The sequence below is a fragment of the Hyla sarda genome, chromosome 6 (assembly GCF_029499605.1).
Source record: "Hyla sarda isolate aHylSar1 chromosome 6, aHylSar1.hap1, whole genome shotgun sequence".
Lineage (NCBI taxonomy): Eukaryota > Metazoa > Chordata > Amphibia > Anura > Hylidae > Hyla > Hyla sarda.
The window spans coordinates 71,148,521-71,171,308 of record NC_079194.1 but is presented as its reverse complement, the minus strand read 5'-3'; the positions used below and the strand labels follow the sequence as shown (position 1 = coordinate 71,171,308).

General features: G+C 42.7%; 2 protein-coding genes across 4 annotated transcripts; one reads left to right on the top strand and one right to left on the bottom strand.

Moving 5' to 3' along the window:
* Positions 1-5,111: 5,111 nt before the first annotated feature.
* On the bottom strand, positions 5,112-13,121 carry LOC130277551 (uncharacterized). Of its 2 annotated transcripts, XM_056528239.1 has the most exons (6): positions 13,015-13,121; positions 10,521-10,576; positions 10,018-10,094; positions 7,968-8,243; positions 6,271-6,368; positions 5,112-5,429 (listed from the first exon to the last, which is right to left on the bottom strand). In XM_056528239.1, exons 3-6 carry the CDS (start codon positions 10,061-10,063, stop codon positions 5,154-5,156), a joined length of 696 nt encoding a protein of 231 aa, XP_056384214.1. In that variant the 5' UTR covers positions 10,064-10,094; positions 10,521-10,576; positions 13,015-13,121; the 3' UTR covers positions 5,112-5,153. The 2 variants fall into 2 exon arrangements, with proteins under 2 accessions (XP_056384214.1, XP_056384215.1); XM_056528240.1 differs by lacking the exon at positions 10,521-10,576 and having other exon boundaries at positions 13,015-13,067.
* On the top strand, positions 11,321-14,613 carry LOC130277550 (putative nuclease HARBI1). 2 transcript variants are annotated; one of them, XM_056528237.1, is made up of 3 exons: positions 11,321-11,405; positions 12,978-13,698; positions 14,124-14,613. In XM_056528237.1, exons 2-3 carry the CDS (start codon positions 12,999-13,001, stop codon positions 14,495-14,497), a joined length of 1,074 nt encoding a protein of 357 aa, XP_056384212.1. In that variant the 5' UTR covers positions 11,321-11,405; positions 12,978-12,998; the 3' UTR covers positions 14,498-14,613. The 2 variants fall into 2 exon arrangements, with proteins under 2 accessions (XP_056384212.1, XP_056384213.1); XM_056528238.1 differs by lacking the exon at positions 11,321-11,405 and adding an exon at positions 11,502-11,755.
* Positions 14,614-22,788: the final 8,175 nt, after the last annotated feature.

Below are 22,788 nucleotides of genomic sequence, written 5' to 3'. Positions count from 1 at the left end.
CCCCACAATCAGACATCTAATCCCCTATTCTTTATATAGAAGATAGGAGATAAGATGTCTAGAAACGGAGTACCCCTTTAAGTACAAGACAATGTTATCCTTCCTGCTATAAGTGCTGTAAGAACATAAAGTGCAAATTGTAAGTAACTGGAGAATAAACATGGTCAGATCCTCAGTAATCCCTGGACCCAAATCTTATTGTTTTGCAGATTTTCACTGTGAGTTCACTATAGTCAATGAGGTTTTATTGTATTGGACTTGTAAAGGAGTGGCTGCAGCCATCTTGGTTGTGAACTCCACCCATCTGTCCAGGGTTCATATTAATAATAGCAGAGTAAAGCTGGATCCAACATGAGAATATTTTGTAGCCTACACCCTAGTGGGGTGACACTGTTTAGTGTAGGTTCCCATCATATACGAGATCTGATCGGCAGCACACTGCAAGTGCTTATATGACATATTTGTAGATTGGGGACGTGAATTATTGGATGAGAATATGTGCTGTGGAATTCAAGTCTATTACTATAGTATATAGAGCAGTAACACAGTTCAAAATAGTTCATATATCCAATATTCACATATGTCTTAGCGTTTACAAAGTGCTATTGTATTCTCTATGGGGGAGATTTATCAAAACCTGTCCAGAGGAAAAGTTACTGAGCTGCCCATAGCAACCAATCAGATTGCTTCCTTCATTCTTCAGAGGCCTTTTTAAAAATGAAAGAAGCGATCTGATTGGTTGCTATGGGCAACTCAGCAACTTTTCCTCTGGACAGGTTTTGATACATCTCCCCCTATATGTTGACACAAAAAATATAAACCATCCTACAAAAAAAAGTTCCATGGAGATAAAAATACAAACATATTTAATACTTTTATTGTTAAAATTATTAAGAATAAAATTTTGCTGCCAACCTAATCATACCGACCCAGAGAAAGTCATGTTATCTAAAGCGCCAGTTGAGACTCCAAAATTTCCCAAATTTTAACCTCCCTGGCGGTATGATTCTGTCTGGAAATGTGTACCAAAAGCGGTACAATTTTTTTAAACTGAATTTCACATCTCCCTCCGCCCATTTCACATCTCCCCCGTCACATTCCCCTCTCCCTTGTCACATCCCCCGTCACATTCTCCCCCCTCCTTGTCACATTCTCCCCCCTCCTTGTCACATTCTCCCCCTCCTTGTCACATTCTCCCCCCTCCTTGTCACATTCTTCCCCCTCCTTGTCACATTCTTCCCCCCTTGTCACATTCTTCCCCCTCCTTGTCACATTCTCCCCCCTCCTTGTCACATTCTTCCCCCTCCTTGTCACATTCCCCCCCTTGTCACATTCTCCCCCTTCATGTTACATTCCCCTCCCCTTGTCACATCCCCCCTTCATGTCACATTTCCCTCCCCCCCTGTCACATCCCCCCTGTCACATCCCCCCCCCCAGTCACATTTCCCCCCTTGTCACCTTGTCTTGTCCTGCAGCAAATACACTAGGTTTGCCGGCAGATTTCAAACCTAGTGTATTTGCTGCAGAACAAGCCCTTTCCCCTTCAGCCAATCACAGGCTTTACACCACTGCGGCCTGTGATTGGCTGAAAAGTGAAAGGTCCTAGAAGATGAATAGTGAAGAGAGGACACCCCGGACCGCACGGAGGGGAACGACATCTGCAGGGACCGGGATTAGGTGAGCCAAAGTTTTTTTTATTTTACTACTTCTTTCTTTTACACTTAGCTCAGTGTTTGGCTGTTCGGGCATGCTGAGAGTTATAGTTTTGCAACAGCTGGAGGCCCCCTGGTAGGGAAACACTGACTTTTAGTATTTTTCTTTACCTGCTCTGGCCGGCCCCCGCAACGGGAGACGACCAGAGCAGATAATCGCATGTTTTCCCGGGGGGCTGCATCGCTATATCGCATTGCTTTTGCAATATATCGTGCAGCCCGGCCGGGAACTCTGCAATTCTACCCCGAGCGTGACTCGGGGTTACCGATCCTGGCAGGGAAAATTAACCCCGAGTCACGCTCGGGATTACCGCTCAGGAGGTTAAGACCAAAAAGAAAATGCTAAATTGCTATCTTTTTTTTTTCTTCCCAAAAATGTAATAAAAGTTAATATATATATATATATATATATATATATATATATATAAAAATATATATATATATATACATACACTAATAAAGCCTTGTATGGAGAAAAGGGGAATATGTTACACTGCCCCTTGGTGATGTCTCAGCTGACATAGTGACTATTATGACATCACCGAGTTTCTGACAAGGAATCAGTGGTCAGGAGCTGTAGATCTCTTTGTGAGAGAAGTGATAGGAGAGAGAGCATTGCTCAGTTCTTTTTAGTGTGTTTTGTGCATTTTGGAAATGATTTTCCAGTTATTTTTCTTTGTGTGTTGGATGTGCGTTGTCAGCAGCCGTCCTCTGCCTCCAGTTGAGGAAAATACCATCATCCCTCATTCTGGAGATGACGTGCCCACAGACAGTGCCAAGGACCAGGGACTCGTGAGTAAGTATCCTCCTCTATGTGTATAGTAGGAAATAAGATAAATACCTGTTTTAATAACATGATTTTGTGTTTTTTAGGAATCCGGAGATCAATTGCTTCACAGATTCAAGATCTAAGCAATCGCTTCCAGTATATCCCACGAAGCGTTATTATCGGCACTCCGTTCTTGATGCTGTTCCTGGCCCTGCTTTGCTGCTATAGGTAAGTAATATTTCACATTATATAAATCCAGTTCACTCCCTCTCTCTATATCTAGTATAATAATAACATTGTGTTTTTTACAGCATCTGCCTGGATCCTCCAGAGACCTGAGGTACCATCCACCTCCTGACTGATCCCCCGGATATGACCTCGGCTATGTTTTATGGACCATGATTCGGCATCATTCTGACTGATCTCCCGGTGACGACCCCTGGCTACGTTCCTGAATTATTTTATTAAAGAAATTTTTGGACCAATCAAATGGCTGTATTGATGTTTCTGCCTATTATGGCCTTCCTCAAAAAGTTCTATAACATATGTAGTAAAAACAATGATGAACGCACCCCTTGCATCCACAATGAATAATGTCACACACAGATTTGCGTATGGTCTTAAGCTCTTAGGGGGACATGTATCATTGCCTTTAGACTAGTTTTCCCGTCTACCGATTTTGCGCAATTGCGTTTTTTTTGCATTTGGGTTGCGTTTTTTTTTGGTGGATGATTTTCTAAAGTTGTCACCATTTTGGTGTACCGTAGACAACTTAATCCAGTGGACTGTTATTTATCATTTGCGCTCAAAAAATTTAGACCTTTTTTTGGCGCAATTGGGTTATTTTTGTCAAAATCGTCTAAAAATCTACGAGTGGTAGCAAGGACACGTAGAAAGTGTCTGATGCTCCACTGTTTAAAGGCAAGCAAGCATGGGTGTTGAAATTCATTTTTTTGTGCAAGTGTCTCTAGAATATGTGATGTAATTGGCCAGTGCTTTCCGTTATTTCCGTTTACACTTAACAAACTTTTTTTTTTCAAAAATATTTTTATTTTTTACAAACATAAAAAAATAAAAAAAACATATTCCAAATTAACTACATTGTTATTTCACAATGTAGTCAGCATCCTTTTTTTTACATTCTCAACATGTACTTTTACTATTTTGACTATTTTCCCACCAAACCATAAACATATGTGAATCTGTTGGTCGTCTTAAGAACACAATTTTAGTGTCTGCACAACAGACACGATTTCCTAATCTATAATCAGCTGACCTCGAATCTGTGCCGAAACATGCACGTATTCATTAACTATTAGTGGACTGCTGACCTGATTGTAGTTTGCTAGGGCATACAATATTTTTTGGGTCAACTCATGTCTGTTTTTCCATATGGACAGAAAATGATGGTCTGGCATGATTTCCACTCTGTGTCAAATATCTCACATGCTGACAACATTTCATGATCAGAGGGGGAGATTTTACTAAACCAGTGTAGAGGAAGAGTGGTGCAGTTGCCCATAGCAACCAATCAGATTGCTTCCTTGATTTTTCCCAAGGCCTCGGCCAAATTAAAGAAGCAATCTGATTGGTTGCTATGGGCAACTGTCAAACTTATCCTTTGCACAGGTTTTGTTAAATCTCCCCCTATGAGGGAGATTTCTCCAAACCTGTCTAGAGTACCATTTTTTGCTTTTCACCTAGCAAACATTAAGATTGCTTATTTCATTTGGAAAAAGGCCTATGAAAAATGAAGTAAGCAATCTTTTTGCTAGGGGCAACTGGCCAACCTTTACTCTGCACAGGTTTGGAGAAATATCTCATGTCCTTCCTAGCAGCCTATAATCCGGTCCGCAGTACCGTACTAGTTAATGGGTGCGGACATGTCCCAGCACTGATCTGATTTCAGCTGATTTTAACTTTGGAAATCGCATCTGTTTAACAAAGAATAAAATTCTGCTGTGAAGCCAGCCTTACAGATTGCGGGGGACTGATCACTGTGTCACCCATAATCTCTTGTATGGGGCTCTGGCATTACGCAGGAAGGTGGTGTGTCTGTCCCCAGCATGATGCAGTGTACAACACTCCACACCATATATACTCTCCCGATACATGGAGTGGCGTGTCATGCGCAGCATCATTCCGGCCCAAAACGCTATCTTCATGTGTAGTACCAGGGCCCGTACAGGAGATCACAGTAGTTGTATCCGGAAGAAGGATTAAACAGTTAACCTAAAAGATACAGACAACAAAATCTCCAACATATGTAAGTAGTTTCCCATGCGGTTTTTACAGATATGTGACTGCATACGTCAGGGAGAGGAGGAACCGGTCCCTGCCGCATGCGGTCCCGTATCTCATATAGTTCTATGAGCGACCGGAGACTAACGCTGCCTCCGGTCGGCTCCGATTTGTAAACATATGCGGTTTCTAACCGGACCTTAAACCGCAGTCAACTGCGGTTTAAGGTCCCTTTAGAAACTGCATACGTTTGCAAATCAGAGCCGACCGGAGGCAGCGTTAGTCTCCGGTCGCTCATAGAACTATATGAGATACGGGACCGCATGCGGCAGGGAGCGGTTCCTCCTCTCCCTGACGTATGCGATCAAGTATCTGTAAAAACCGGGTGGGAAACCACCCTAACACTGAAACGTGTATATTTTTGGGGTGTTTTACGGATTCAAAACATTGCATTTTTCTTCCAAAACAGTAATTCGAGCAAGCACATGGTCAAGTTTTGCATTTATTTTCTCCTCCATTTTTTGGATTAAGGTGGACATTTGGCTAGTTAACTCTTCTTGCATTTGACATAGCCTCCGATCCAGAAATCTAATAGTTTTGGTTTCTGGATTCTCCCTTTGTGGCTCTGGAAGTTGTTCAAATTTTTCACTATCAATGGGTTGCAAATGCAATGTAAAATATTCTGTTTCCGGGCAAACCAACATTTCCTGTGAAAGAATTAGACACATTTTGCATCAATAATGTCCTTCGTCAATTTAGGATGTTGCGTTCCTGGTAAATTGTACATATTAATATAATAAAGTGGATTACACATTAGAGATGAGCGAACTTACAGTAAATACGATTCGTCACGAACTTCTCGGCTCGGCAGTTGATGACTTATCCTGCCTAAATTAGTTCAGCTTTCAGGTGCTTCGGTGGCCTGGAAAAGGTGGATACATCTCCTAGGTCTGTATCCACCTTTTCCAGCCCACCGGAGCACCTGAAAGCTGAACTAATTTATGCAGGATAAGTCATCAACTGCCGAGCCGAGAAGTTCGCTCATCTCTATTACACATCTTGCCCCCAAAACATTGTTGAATAGTTAATGCTTTTTGTGTAATCGATAAACAAGTGATGGCCCTGACACAACTTTTCATTTTTTGCAAAACTTTTTACCGGTGTTTGCAGCCTCAAAGTGGGGCTCTTGCGTGAACCCTGATTTGAGCAATCAAATGTGGACAGCAAGGTCAACATATTTTTAGTTCGGAGATCGAATTGATTTTCCCTTCCAATACTTTGCATCTGATATCTCCTTTTCTCCCATTTAGATTTTCTCTGTGTTATCTATAATCTGCTAAGTAATGATTATGTTTTGTATTTGGAATCTAAATTTTCCCGACTCAGAAAGGTTTTAATTGTAATAAAAATAGAAACACAAGAAGAAAACTTTTACGTTGGTTAATTTACATTAACCACTTAGCTACTATCCAAAGGAGAGTGGCCAAGATGCCTAATTATGTGTGTTTGCAAGTTTGTGCCACAAGGAGGTCACTAAGCCGGACTCACCTGATTCTCATCTGGCTTGTTGCAATTGCCACTAACACTTGGCTCCTCCTCATCTGTACATTTTGCCTGCAACTGTGTGTCTTCCTTTGGCTCATGTTCTGAAAATTAGGATTGTGGATTATATATTATTTATTTGAAAGGATTGATTAACTAACCACTTAAAAGATTGGCAAAATACGTTACCAAAATTCATATGCATTAATGTTTAAGCCATGTTGATTTTTCTGAAATACGTTAACCATTTCTGGGAATGTTTTTTCGCCTTAGTCTCAGTCAGATTTCCACACTGTGAAGGGTGGTTCATCATCAGGCATTACATCATCTCAAGCCATAGAAGGGAGAAATTCCTCACTTACTATGATACACCCAGGCCAGACCAGTTCACTGTGAAATGAGATAGGATTGGCTAAGGCTGCACACACCATCTCTGCACTAATAGCTTTTGGACTTCTGCCAGGCAAGCAGGAGTCCAAAGTCAGGACAAGAGATGTGTGGAAATGTGCTCGGGACCTGGAGGGAGACACCTGTTGTTCCATTTCTTAAATAGGTCAAACATATGTCCAATGTTTTGTGCCTTAAAAATAAGGCATTGTTACTAAGTAGAAGTGACCCAAAGGCTTTGAATCCCAAACATTTTGTGCCGCAAAGTTAACCTTTTAATTAATATAATTGTTCCCATCCAAATTCGATTGGCGGGTTTATCACCTGTAGGGCACACAGCTATCCTGTACATGCCACTGGAAGTCTGCATGAAGCGTTGTTTGAACTTTCTCACTGGAATTACCAGCCAACATACACCCTACATGCATCTATCTGGGATATACTTCAAAAGAAGCTTCTTTATTTCCAGCAGCATGAGTGAACATACAAAATGGTGCAGGTGGCCAGACAACCGCACGAGCAACGCCCGTTTTGCACGTAAAGTGCTTCTTCCAGTTTGTTGTCGTACTCCCATATCCTCCCTTAAATACCTGACCCTAATCCTGACGTAAAACAGAGGTGGGGACTAGCTAACAAGCATCCGCCGCCCTAACATTCCTCATATATTACGTCATACAAGTGCGCTCACGATGCTCCGTTGCTGCGGATACGAAAGGGACGCACACGCTGGTGCCGGAAGTGACGTGGATAAACACTCCGTCAGCTAACCTGTCGTGGCTTCCCCCGTCTCCACAGCAACTCTGCATCATGTGACATTCTTCGCACTGCGGGAAAGGAAAAATAAGAAGGGGGATACATGGTGGGGGTGTGTTGGCCGATGCACCGTGTCCCTTTGTTGGAACCCTTAATGCAGACTTACCTTACATGACCCTGTACAGGAGCTAGCGGGGTTAGCAGGATTGGAACACCCACAATCACCTACTTAACCTATCTACTTTTGGGAAATTCAAAAGTGTGGGTTTTCCTGAAAAACTCCTTTAAACTTAAAGATTTCTTTTGACACCTTAACTCCACGAACATGGCCCCATAGTTCAGAAAACAAAGTAATCCTAACTAGTTTCCCCAACCCAACAAAAACTTGGCTTACTTACTTTTTAACAATCACATTTGAAATTAAAAGAGTGCGTCAAATTTGTGCTTATGGGCAACATCTCCTTTTCACATGTTTTTAATGAACTCCCCTAGGCTTTACTTCCCTGTTTTGCCTAATTTTCTTTTTTTTTGTCAGTGTTACTTAGCATAATATATGTACTTACCTTCAGCAATCTGTCGGCGAATAGACCCCAGTCTACGAGTTTTGCGAACCTTTAAGTCGGAGAACCGTTTTTTTACTTGTTTGGAAGTGTGGAATGTTCCATATTTTTCCTTAAGATAGGTAGCTACTTGAGACATTATGTCATGTTTTTGCTGGTTCACCTGCCCTCTTGGGGCACGTGTGGCACTCAACTCATCAATGAGCCGAACCATATCCACAAGTTCTTTATGATGGAAGGTTTGCCCCCGTTGTCTGGCATTTGTGGACTGTCTTTTCTCTGAAAGAATGAAAAGTGGAATCATGAAATATCTGTTATATATGTTGTGCTTCTAATTTGTTACATATTTTTCTAAGCTTTTTAAAAGCCAAAATACCCACACACAGAGGAACAGTGTTGGACTTGACAGTAGCAATTTTTGGGCAGACCACCAACCCAAATGTTGCAATGTCCAAATGAAATACTCTTGCTCTGCACATGTTTAAAAATTGGCAAAAGAATAGGTCCAACACATATTTTACTCCCATATCATGTACAGTAACCTCCCGACATGCGATGGCCCCGACATATGATCAAATCGACATATGATGGCCTCTCAGAGGCCATCGCATGTTGATGTCAGCATCGACATACGATGTTTTTAGATGTCGGGGCCATTGCATTAACTGCTATCCGACAGCCCAAAATGCTTAAGCTGCTGTGGGATAGCAGTTTAAGCATCCCCGGCAGCTTCACTTACCTAGCCCCGCTGCTCCAGGTCCTCTTTGCGATTCTCTGGCGTCTCCTGCAACTTCCCCCTGGTCCGAGCCTCGCTTTCTGGTGTAGTTATTACATCGCTGCGCATGCCGTCCCGGCGCAGCAACGTAATAACATCACCAGAAAGCGAGGCACGCACCCCGTAGAAAATGCCGGAGATGACGGAGGACCCCGAAGAAGATGACGGAGCAGCGGGACAGCAGCAGGAACCCATGGGACAGCATCAGGAGCGGTGAGGACGCTGTCAGGAGCGGCGGGGACAGGTCAGTATATAATGTACTTTTTACATTGCAACAATCCCTCAACATACGATGGATTCAACACACGATGGGTGGTTTGGATAAAATTACCATCGGATGTTGAGGGACCACTGTACTGTTTCTACACTTGTTACAATTACTTTCTCTGTTTTTGAACACAGCCACATTCCATGTTAAATCTGAGTGTACGTTCATCTAAATGGATACCCAGCAGATTTGATGATGTTTAGCTGCCAATTAATGACCACTGTATGCTGCCTTTACATGTGCCTGCTTGGATTGTAACGGTATGTTCCCACTACGGACTTTGCGCGGAATTCCACAATCGTAAGTCCGTGTTGTGAACATTACATTATTGCAAATGGGTCTCCCCGAGACCTGTTCACACTGTGGAATTTCATTTGTGCAATATTTTGCCAATGAATGTAAAGCACAACAATAACATGTAATTACAGTCAATGTTGATGGGGCAGTGTGGCGCGGTCCTAAAGCGGCCGCCTGGCAGTCTGAATCTCCGCTGGCTGAATTAAGCTATTGGAGATTCTGTTCACACTCTGAAGAGGGTGAACATAACCAAAATAGGTAGCACCAAGCAGACCCACTGCAATGTGCGAGCTGCTGTGTGCATGTGCAGTAGCCTCAAACATTGCCTCAGCCATCTGCCTAGCTACACATTGTTGTAGCTTTTTACAAACCGGTACAGAGTAGAAGTTGACCCGTTTCAAAGCACCACCAATCAGATTGCAGTTTTCATTTTAAACAATGCCTCCACCAAATTCAACCATCCCGAAAAAAAATTTCTCCGTCAAACTGCGAAATTGGACATCTGGGCAGGTTTTTAGTCATCTCCATCTATGTGTGCGAGATTTTGGCATGTGCCTTGCCTCGCACATTGGTAAAGTGTGTCAGCTTATCGTGGTCATTTTAGGCTTCAATCAAGCACTTACACATGCTGCGTAACATCACACGACCATTTGGAGTTTTTGTTTTGTGTTGTATGAAATAATGTTCTCATCTCAGTATGGAATGTAGCCTACCTGACGTGACACTTTTGGACTGCTCAGTGCGTGGTTGTTTGGACATCCTCACCCACGTTTTTGAATTCTTGACAGATCTGAAATATGATACCAAAGAAGATCAGGCATGGATTTATCTGACTTAAAGGGAAGTAAGAAACATCACAGTGTTCTATGTCTGAAAACATGTCTCCATTAATATTTGTAAAATTTACCCTAGCCATATGTTCAAATTTTTTAGGGTGGGTCCAAGGCATTGGGCCAACTGGGCAAAATTTTACGTTAGAAATTATTTTAGATGGCCATGTTTGCACTAACAAAGGTAATGTATCCTTAACCAGCTTGAGGTCTGTTTCCCAAAGCGCCACCCACCCCACCTGGAAGAAATGCTTCCCCCGCCCAGCCAGCACAAATTTGGGATCCTAAATAGTTTTACAGAATTACATTCGATCAAACTACAGGGCAGTCAAATAATGTGTTGCTAATTATTTGATGTGCATGCCAAATGACATAGGGCTACTCACAAGTGACGTCTTCTCTGAGTTGACAATCAGCTTTTCGGTTTTGGTAAACACCGAACCTGGGAGAGCACACCACAAACATTTGGTTTAAAATTCACACACAAAATGCTGCCTCTTTACCAAACCAACATGTTTTTTGCCAAAATACCTAGTGACCCTTTGTGCACGACTATCAAATTGTATGGCAACATAGGTAGCTGTATGCCCTCTATCAGGGTCTTTCTAATTAATTTTGGGCCAACAATAAAAATTAAAAATGGAGGCACTCCCTCACCACATGTGTCATTATATGTGAAGGTCACAGGACAGGGGTTATTCGAAGTGATGGGCACATCAGGGTGGCGTTAGATGTGAGGGTCACATGTAATGGGGGGCATTATGTGGGAGGGGCACATGACAGGGGTGAATTCTAAGTCATGGCCATTATATGGGCAGATGACGGGGGAGGCCCTGTCATGTGCCCCTCCGAGCTAATACCCCCTGTCCTGTGCCCCATGTCCTCTGCCACTCACATCTAATGGTACCGTCATGTTTCCCTCCCATATAATGCTTCCTGTCCTGCCCCCTCAGGGGGCATTCTACGCAAGTGGCACAGGACATGGGCCATTCTAGGTGAGGGGCAAATGTCAGGTGGTCATTCTATGTGAGGGGAACATGAGTGTCCGCATGCTCATTGCGCAGCAAGGGCCTGGGACATCCCTGCATCATGAAGATCTAATTTATGACACAGGGATATCTCTATTACACTGTCCGCCAGTGAGTGACATTGTTGACTGTACCAGTGCTCCTTCCAGGTGTCCCGCCTGTCTCCCCCCTGATGGTCTCCCTGCTTCAAACTGTCTTTAACTGACCTCCTTACTTGCATCCTGGACCATGGGATAACGAGCAGTAGGTTTTTATAATCTAACTTACCTAAGTTAATGTTATGGAGAAATGTTTTTTGCTTTTGGCTGAAACATACCTTCCTTTCGGTTGCAGCTCCGCAGTGGCGTTCTTTACTGTTTCCCAGTGGCGTCGTTGCGATCACATGTCCCCCAGGCATGATAGGCATTGGTTAACTGGTTTGGGCTCTTGCTATTGGTTGGCGCCGTGCATTAGTTTGTTTTTTTTGGCGCAATTGCGCAATTTTTAAACGGACTTGCGCCAAAAATAAAATTACCAGGGACCAAAACCCCGCGAAATAAATAAGAAATGGCGGAGCTACTCACACTCACACCGAGCAACCTGGAGAGACTGAGGTAAGGCAGCCTTCAAATGGTATAATGGGTAATCAGGCCAAAAATTGCAAACATTAACAACAATGTAGATGAGGTTTAATGTTATAACCTGTATGTATTGCTAGGCAGGGCTGCCATCCCAAATAGTGGGGCCCCTTAAACAGCTAAAGGCCTGCCTGCCCCCCCAACAAAATCAACTTATTAGGCTTTTTATCAAATGTTGATTAAATCAATAAAACTAATTTGATTTGGGTTGTGGAAGGGGGTGCTGATTAATTTACAGTAAGACGGTAAGGCAAAACTACAACTCCCAGCATGTGGGACTACATAGTAGGAGATAGTATATATCAGTGTTTCCCAATTAGGGGTGCCTACAGCTGTTGCAAAACTCCAGCTCCCAGCATGTGGAACTATATAGGAGTATGTAATATAGGCTAGACTAGATACTAATATATAGTCCAACATGCTGGGATTTGTAGTTTGCCAACAGCTGGAGGCACCCCTGGTTGGGAAACATTGACCTATACTATATATTACTGCAATTTCATCAGCAACCACCCACCCCCCTCCCCAAACCAAATCTAATTAATCTGGATTTGATCTAATTATTTTTAGCTAATTTAGTAGTTTGCTAAATTTTTCAGTTAATGTTGGGCCATGCAAATGTCTGTTCATTTTGCGATTTTGTTATAGGCAATTTTGCGGACACATTTTTTTTTTGCTGTGGTTAAAGTTTCAGCAACGTACCTTGCAATGTCCAGTAGGTCAGTAACGTATAGGCTTTTTGAGGCTTACATTCCAGTGTTACGGCCCTTTTTTTTTTTTTTGGTTTCCTTCGCCATAACTTGGTGTATTCCACAAAGATTAACATTTTTGTTTAGGGAATTTTCTTTGTTTCTTTGCTTTTTAACATCAGAAGCATTCCAAACTTGTTTTGTACTAATTTTTTTGGGGTAACACATCTTGACCAAATTGGGGAGAACTACTAACAGCATGGAACACACAGATTTGGCCCTGTGCGAGAATCCATAATAGAGCAGAGATGCATAGCGACTGGATCGAGTGCGCGCATTATTTTTACAATATTGGTGTTAGGCTTGTGCAGGATAGCAAAGGAGTCTGGACCTTGAAATCCTCAGGTTAGATAAAGATTTTAGTGATATGTAGATTAGGTGAAAATGGAGTACCCCTTTAAGAAATGTTGGATCTAGCTAACCTTTTTTGATTTTTTGTTTTCTTACAGTCTCACTAAAACAAGATTACAATGGAGGCACACTTACCCATAATGATGATGTGGCAGAATGAGGAAACACAACCTCAGTCCTTAATCACAAAACGTCGTCAGCCAAGAGTGTTCAGAGAGCGTGTGGCACTCAGTTCTTTTTCTGAAATGGAGATAAGACAGCAGTTTAGATTAAGTCGACAAGCAATTGAAGAACTCTACAGCAAAATCCAACCTAGTTTGGAAAGAAAGACAAAACGTAGTCAAGCCATTCCTGGAATGACAAAGTTAATAGCTGTGCTGCATTATCTCGCATCGGGCTCCTTCCAATATTGTGTAGCTTCCAAATTTGGAATAAGTCAGTCAGCTTTCTCAAGGATTGTTCACGAAGTGGTTGAAGCCCTTTACAATGTTGTAAATGATTATATTAAATTTCCGCTAACCAGTTTGGAACAGAGGCAAATGATGGCTAAATTTTATGCAAAGGCTGGATTCCCAAACATTCTTGGCCTTATCGATTGCACACATGTGGCATTGATTCCTCCGGCCCAATTTGAGGCAATTTACCGCAATCGTAAACTTTTCCACTCCCTCAATGTCCAAATTGTGTGTGGGCCCAATTTTGAAATTCTGGATGTAGTGGCATCATACCCAGGCTCAAACCATGATTCCTATATTTTACAACAGAGCTTGTTAGGAAACATGTTTGCAAATGGTTCCTTTGGAGATGGCTTGCTTCTAGGTGGGTTCCGGCACATTTCTTTACAATCATGTAAAATGATGTTCATTCATTCATATGTGTTTGGTGTAAAGGGACTAGTTCCCTGTTTTTAGAGAGCTCTGTATTCTGAATTTTGGGCAAGTTGCACACATTCAAACACGGATAGCTTACTTGCATTGGACGAAAGTTGTCCATCGCATCTTAGCCCCTTTCCAAAGGATAGGGGATAAGATGTGTGATTTCATGTATGGTGATGCAGTTAATCCACAGGATCTCTCCTTCAGCTACCCAGGTCATCTTATGCAGCTATTGTGTGGTTTGTTGATAAGTAGTATTTTGAGCCAGATGGCCTCTACCGTTTCCACATTATTATCCTTTTTGAAAATAACAAAAAAGGGGGACAGGAATTAAAATGTTTTTAATATGGAATTATTATATTCTTGCAGGTGACAATGGGTATAGTTTGCAGTCTTGGCTGATGACCCCATACTTAAATCCTTCAACAGCTGCAGAGAAAAAGTACAATAGGGCACATGTTAAAACACGAACCCAGGTCGAGAGGCTTTTTGGCATACTAAAAAGCCGTTTCCGGTGCCTGGATATCACTGGTGGTGCCCTACTCTACAAGCCAGAATTTGTGGGTAAACTTGTTATTGCATGCTGTATTATACATAATATTGCAAATACTCATCAAATTCCTATTGAAATAGCATCAGATTTACGCGAACATATAGCATGTCAAGGGGAATATAGACAAGAAGGCACGCATGAAGGTCGGGCAAGACAGCAGGAAATTACACATCGGTTCTTTAGAAACTAATTTTTGCAAAATTCTTTTGGAAATGTGTTAGAGCCTTTTACATATTTAATTTTACAGTAGTGTCTTTCAGATTAAATGTTACCTTGGAAACTCAGTTGGCCAGATTAAATGTTGTATTTTCCTGCTGTGGACTACTTGTTTTGTCTTGTGTTAACTGACTCCTGATTGTTCCCCCCACATTTAATTTTTGGGATTTTCTTGGTATAATTGAGCCAAAAATGGCAATCATTTAGGAATACACAACTATGAGAGACAATTAAGTAAACCTGGATATTATACTAAGGAGTTTACCTTCCCACACATTTGTTTTAATTATTTATCTTTTCTCAAAAAAATAACACACCACACAAGTTAAGACTCAAATCAGATTAGAGTTGTACATATCTGTATATATTTACATATGGTATTATATTCGCCAAAAAAAAAACATAGCAGTTATATGTTTGTGCGATTGTTTCACATTTATGGAAGCAAAAACCAAAAAAAAAAAGGAGGAAGATGCCTTTCTGTCTTATACATGTTGGTAAAATTTTCAAAAATAAGAAAATTAACTAAATTTCCAAGAAAAACAAAAATGCACGTGGGATAGGTAGTCATGTTTAAAGGGACATAATCTACGCCTTTTTTTAAAGCAAACTAGAACAAGTCCACAACAACTAGATGTAAACACAAACAAATTGTTAGCTAACAATCAAAATTTGGAAAAGATTTTAGCCTTTTTTTAGGTGGAAGGGAACTACAGAGAACTGACCCCATTTCTGTTTTGACATCCATCAAATATTCAGCCCTAGTAGAGGAAGGATTATTGGTCTGTTGTGAGGCAAGAACTGGTGGTGTGGGGCATGTTACCCTGTGTGTGGACAAATCTAGAACTGAGGACTGAGGAGGGGATTGAGCAAATAAATCTGACAGAGTATTTATGTTTGGTGTTAATGAGCGAGACCGGGGGAATAAACCAGAATAATTTGAAACCGAATGTAAAGTGAGCCCTGATGAGGTTGAGGCCACATCTCCTTCAACAGACAAGTTTAATGAGGCAGGTTGTGGTGACACACTACCCAAACTAGTGCTTGGATGTGTCTCAACATTAATGTTAACAATGGTGGGTGGGTCAACTGCTACTTGGCTGACACCTTGGCTTTGTAGACTTTGGGCATAGAGTTGACACATTACTTTCAAGGAATGATCAATATTTACGACAGCGTTAGCAATCACCTTAAGATTTGCCTGGTTTCGCTCAGTATAATCATTTAAGAACCGAGTTTGAGCTGGAGTGAACCCTATGTCATTGTTGATATCTTCCTCAATTGACCCAGTCTCAATTTCTTGGGGAATTGTCTCCTGTGCTATGTCCGCAGTTGGTGGTTGATCAGCTGGTCTTTCGGGCTCCTCAACTGGTGGTGCTTTCGGTGAAGTATTGTCTTCTCCAAAGAACAACACCCAAAAAAAAAAAAAAAAAAATTATGAACACTAAAAAGAGTTAGTACAAAAAAGGACAGCAGTAATAACCGTAATGCAATATATACGCCCAGTGGGGGAGCTTAGTAATAACCTGTCCAGAGGCAAAGTTGCTGAGTTGCCCATAGCAAACAAGCAGATTGCTTCTTTCATTTTGCCAAGGTCTTGTTAAACGTGAAAGAAGCAAGCTGATTGGTTGCTATGGGCAAGTCAGCCACTTTTTGCGGGACAGGTTTTGTCCAATCTCCCCCTAAGTGTTTGTTAAGGGGATATCAGGTATGTAACACACTTTGGTATGTGCATAGTGAGGAGCCCTTATTGTAACATATATGTTGTAGTATGTCTGAATTTGGAGATCACACATGTCGTGAGTTTTACTTTGGTGCACCAGTACGTTAAATGTTTAGAAATAATCTTTTCACTTGGGTTTACGGACTTTAGGTGTGTTTGTGTTACATTTTGCAAAATCATCATTTATATTTTAACAGACTTAATAAAGGTTAATTGAAAATTTGACTTTGTGTCCACAATTTTGGAGAACACAAGGGGGGAGATTAGCAAATACCTGACCCAAGCTAAATGAGGACATTTTCTTGGGGGGTCAAAAACAGACCACTGTAGTGATTTGTCACACGCCTTTTTTAAACTTAAATAATGTCTGTGATTGTTTGCTATGGGTAACTCACAATTTAGAGGGTTACACGTTTGGCAAAATAGACTACAACATGTTGGAGAAGCCATTTGTGTATTACGACACTGTTTTTGCAAATGTTTGCATGAGCATTAAAGGGGCACTCCACTGGAAAACATTTAGATTTTTTATATTTTGAATCAACTGGTGCCACAAAGTTAAACACAATTGTCAATTATTTTGATTAAAAAATCTTGATCCTTCTAGTACTTATCAGCTCTTTACTGACACCCCCTGTCCGTGTCAGAAACTATCCCGAAGAGGCTAGGTTTTCTAGGGGGAAATGCTTCTAATCCGGATAGTTCCTGACACGGACAGGGGTGTCATTAGAGAGCAATGTTGTCAGACCAAAAAAACTAAACGAAAAATGTATTGGTTTTAGACAGCAGCTGATAAGTACTGGAAGGGTCAAGATTTTTGGAGAGAAGTCATTTACCAATCTATTTAAAGGGTTATTCCAGGAATTTTTTTTTTTTTTTAGATATATATCAACTGGTTCCAGAAAGTTAAACAGATTTGTAAATTACTTCTATTCAAAAATCTTAATCCTTTCAGTACTTATGAGCTTCTGAAGTTAAGGTTGTTCTTTTCTGTCTAAATCCTCTCTGATGACTCCTGTCTCGGGAAACGCCCAGTTTAGAAGCAAATCCCCATAGCAAACCTCTTCTAGACTGGGCGTTTCCCGAGACAGGTGTCATCAGAGAGGATTTAGACAGAAAAGAACAACCTTAACTTCAGAAGCTCATAAGTACTGAAAGGATTAAGATTTATTTAATAGAAGTAATTTACAAATCTGTTTAACTTTCTGGAGCCAGTTGATATATATAAAAAAAGTTTTTTCCAGGATAACCCCTTTAACATCCTGACACCAGTTGATTACTTAAAAAAAATAAAGAAAAATTCCAGGGGAGTACCCCTTTAACATTTGACTACGAAGATGCCAACATTAAAGGGGTATTCCGGTGCTTACACATCTTTTACACTATCCAAAGGATAGGGGATAAGATGCCTGATTGCGGGAGTCCCGCAGCTGGGGACGTCCGTGATCATGCCCGCGGCACCCTGTTTGTAATCAGTCTCCGCAGCGGGTTGTCTCTGACTCTGATTACGGGCGACTACAAGGCCGGCAGCGTGTGACGTCACACCTCTGCCCCCGTGTGACGTCGTGCTCCGCCCCTCAATGCAAGCCTACGGGAGGGGGCGCGATCACCAGCAATTTAGATGAGAAGCAGAGAACAAATAGGAAATAACTCACCATGCCTCTGGTGTGCTAAAGCCATCACATCCAGATCAGCAACCCCTTCTATTTGTTCAGTGGCAAAAGTTTTTCTGACCAGTTCCTTCATGGTGCTAAATTGTATGTTAACATGAGGAACAACAGAAGTTCCTCGCCTTTTCCTGGTTAAAATACCCTTTTTTTTTTTAACTTGGCTTCGCAAGTCATTCCATTTTTTTTTTATTTGCCTTATCCACTCCAACTGCATTAACACAAACGAGAACTTCCTTCCACAGATTATTCCGAAAACCAAGAGTCGTTTGTGACTTATTTACAAACAGGTCGTCAAATTGCAAAACAACCTACAAAAAAAAAAAAAAATTGTCATTAAGATTACAATCTGCAATACATTTGAATTAACCACCAACCAAAAAAACAAACTAAACCAGACCCAAAAAAAAAAAAAAAAATGGGCAAATGTGGGTAAGGAATATGGCTAAAAAAAAGATAGGTAATGAACACCTAAAAGCTTATGTTCACACAAGTCTTGCTTTTAAGGGAACTTAACAAGATAGATAGTTACAATTGTTCCAAAGCTAGAAAAGCAAAATGGTTGAGATTTAGCAACACTTGTGTAGATGAAGAGTAGGGCAGTTGCCCATAGCATCCAAGCAGATTGCTTCTTGGAGTTTTGAAGATGCCTGTGAAAAATGAAGTAAGCTTTCTTATTGGTTGCCAGGGGCAACAGCACCACTCTTCCTCTGCCCAGGTTTGGATAAATCTCCACCAATGTGCCTACAAGCTAACTAGCTAAAATCAGACACACAGCAAGCACATGTGTACAGGCTCTAAGGGATTTGGAACCGGAGATAATTGATTGGCCAGATTGAAGGCAGCATATTTTTAAGAGTGCAACCAGGGCCATCATGCTTTTGTTACAAATCAATAACACTGTGTAAAATACCCATCAAAACACATATACTTTAATGGTCCTGGGGTATTAGATAACACAATGTAACTTATAATATGAGACGTACAGGTGTAGAAAGCACACACATATTAAAACACTACCAAGTCTATGTGGACAACATTTAACATAAAACAAGAACAAATAGGTTAACAAACAAGAAAGCAGCGGGCTTCAAACTGGGGCCCTCCAGATGTTGCAAAAAAAAACTAACTCCAGGCATGGCCAGACAGCCAACAGATGTACGGCCATGCTGGGAATTGTAGTTGGAGAACATCGGGAGGGCCCCAGTTTCAAGAAGACTGCAATAAATACTAGCTTTAACCACAAGCAGCATTGAATGTTAGCAAAACAAAGAAAAAGTCTAGTTTCCAAAGAAAATACTATATCCTACAATATCAATCACACCAAAATGAAAAATCAAACACGACGAATGACAAACAAATTTTAAACACAAAAAAGATTAACACATACCTCTTCAACCAAAACCAACATTTCGCGCTGGGAAAAGTTTTTATGCTTGCTATACCCTAAACGACGAGTATTATAAACACACACATTAGAGGGACCAGGTGCACTAGTATCTCCTGCGAAGGATAAATCCTCTGCAATCTCCTGGGACATTATCTAAATGTTAAAGGAAAATGCAGAAACAACAACCTTAATATAAAGAAAATGCCTTGGGAACAACAGACATGTATCACTGAATAGACCAACATACATTGATGCAGGATAGACCGTTTTGCAAGGCAACTTCCACTCTTGTCCACCTTGGATCAATTGTGACCTTTCAGCCCAATTTATCAAGGGACTTGCGCTAAAATGGTAAATTTGGCGCAATTGCGCCAAATTTGCACCACCTGAAAACGTCTACATTTCAATCTATTATACACCAACATTGATACATGCCCCCCTTAGTGTGGTGACCCAAGGGTGTATGGCGGGACCCAGGGCTGCCATCAGAAATTCCGGGGCCCCTTACACAGCTCAAGGCCAGGGCTCCCCCCCCCCCTCCCAGGGCCTGCCCGCCATTTTTATTTTATTGTCTAGACATATATATTTCTAATTAGATTAGAACAGAGTGCGGTGTTGTATAACATTGTGCTATTAAAGGAGTTGCCTGGTAAAAAATAACTTATCCTCTATCCAAGGATAGGAGATAAGTTATAGATTGTGCGGGGTCAGAGCATTGGGCCCCTTGCTATCTCGGCTGGAAAGGGGTACATGCCGTACCCGCACGGAGCACCGGCTGACACGCCCCTTAATGTACCCCTTAGAGATACATGGAGGGGGTGCGCCAGCCGCGGCTTACTGTGGTGTACAAACGTCAGCTTCTAGCAAACTGCCGGGGCCCCGTGCAGGAGATCGCAGGGGGTCCCAGCGCTTCGACCCCCCTGCGATCTATATCTTATCCCCTATCCTTGGATAGGGGGATAAGTAATTTTTTCCCAGAAAACTCCTTTAATAGCACAGTGTTATACAGCACCGCACGGGCATTTAAGAATAAGCCGCCCATTTTTTTTGGTGGGGGTCCGACTGCTGAGACCCCCACCGATCACCTCAGTTGAAGTGGTTCTCCAGCTGTTGGAAAGCTAAAACTCCCAGCATGTCTGGAGAGCCTCAGGCATTATGGGAGTTGTAGTTTTGTAACAGCTGGAGAGACACAGATTGGACACAGTTCTACCCATCATCACTGCAGAACTTACAAGTGACTACAGCTCTGATGGGACAGTCAGGAGAACACACAATGATATCAGTGACCTGAGTGACGTCTCCTGACTTGAGTGATATCTTCTCTGTTATCTTTTCTTCTTCATCTGGTCCAGAGACCAGGTCTTCCTCCAGCTCCATCTTCTCTGCAGAGTCTGACATCCAGACATCATTGGCTCCTCACTTTGTCAGCAGAACCTCATCCTCTGCATGAAGACAGTAATCATTATAACCTTGCCAAGTGTACCCTAAATAAAATACTGCCCCACACTGTACCCTGAATATAATCCTGCCACACACTGTAACCTGAATATAATGCTGCCATACACTGTACCCTGAATATAATACTACCACACACTGTACCCTGAATATAATCCTGCCACACACTGTACCCTGAATATAATCCTGCCACACACTGTAACCTGAATATAATGCTGTCATACACTGTACCCTGAATATAATATTACCACACACTGTACCCTGAATATAATACTCCCATACACTGTACCCTGAATATAATACTGCCATACACTGTAACCTGAATATAATACTGCATATAATACTGCTATACACTATACCCACTAAATATAATACTGCCACACGCTGTAACCTGAATATAATACTGCTATACACTACACCCTGAATATAATACTGCTGTACACTGTATCCACTAAATATAATCCTGCCACACACTGTACCCTGAATAGAAGACTGCCATACACTGTACCCTGAATATAATACTGCTATACACTATACCCACTAAATATAATACTGCTATACACTGTATTCACCAAATATAATACTGCCATACACTGTATCCTGAATATCAAACTGCCATACATGCATATACATCATATATACATATACACCCCCTCTTATCCTCTGTGTCCTCATCACTCCTCATCACCCCCACCAAACCTCTCCTCATCATTACTATAACCCCCCGCACCTCTCCTCATCACCCCCATAACCCCCCTGCACATTTCATCACCCCCATAACCCCCCTGCACCTCTCATCACCCCCATAACTCCCCTTGCACCTCTCATCACCCCCTGCACCTATCACCCCCCTGCACCTCTCATCACTCCCCTGCACCTCTCATCACTCCCCTGCACCTTTCATCCCCCCCTGCACATCTCATCACCCCCCCTGCACTGCACCTCTCATCACCCCCCCTGCACCTTTCATCACCCCCCTGCACCTCTCATCACCCACCCTGCACTGCACCTCTCATGTCCCCCCTGCACCTCTCATTACCCCCCCTTGCACCTCTAATCACCCCCTGCACCTCTCATCACCCCCCTGCACCTCTCATCACCCCTCTGCACCTCTCATCACCCCCCCTGCACCTCTCATCACCCCCCCTGCTCCTATCACCCCCTGCACCTTTCATCACCCCCCCTGCTCCTATCACCCCCCTGCACCTCTCATCACCCCCCTGCACTGCACTGCACCTCTCATCACCCCCCCTGCACCTCTCATCACCCCCCTGCACCTCTCATCACCCCCCTCCCCCCTGCACCCCCATAACACCCCAAGCACCTCTCCCCGCGCTCCTCTCATAACCATTGCAAACACCCCTGCCCCTGCAAGTTAACCTACCCTGCTGGCTGCCGGGGATCGGTGCAGCGGAGGCTTCTGCTGCTCCTGTGCACGGGGAGGATCGTCTGGACTGGAGATCATGCAGGGACAGGTCAGGTGACTGGAGTAGACATGCGTGCCTGCATGGGGCACGTCGACTCCCATCAGCCCCTGGCCTGTCCGGCCCTGCCGTGACTCTTAAGGGGCCTGCACCCCTAGAAAGAGAGGGCCATGGTCTTGCGGGCCCCCCGGATTATAAGGCCCGGTCACAGTCTGGCGGGCCCCCAGCGGTCAGTGAGTGACAGTCACAGTCACTCACTGACAAGCCGAAAAAATAAAAAAGGTCCAGGGCCGGCTGGGCTCCCTGAAGCTCCGGGCCCCATACAGGTGTATGGGTTGTACCCCCCTGATGGCGGACCTGGCGGGACAACAGGTGTAGCGGTGTGAGTAGTGGGATCAGATCGTATTAACCCCAGAGGCAAGATGTTGTTAACCCCTAGTGTTTGTGACGCCAAGATTGTGGTGACCCACGGGTGTATGGCGGGACTACGGGTGTAGCGGTGTGAGTGGTTGGATTAGATGGTATTAACCCCGGAGGCAAAATGTTGTTAACCCCTAGTGTTCTACACACAACAAGGCAAACAGGCTCAGCTGTATCAGAACACAT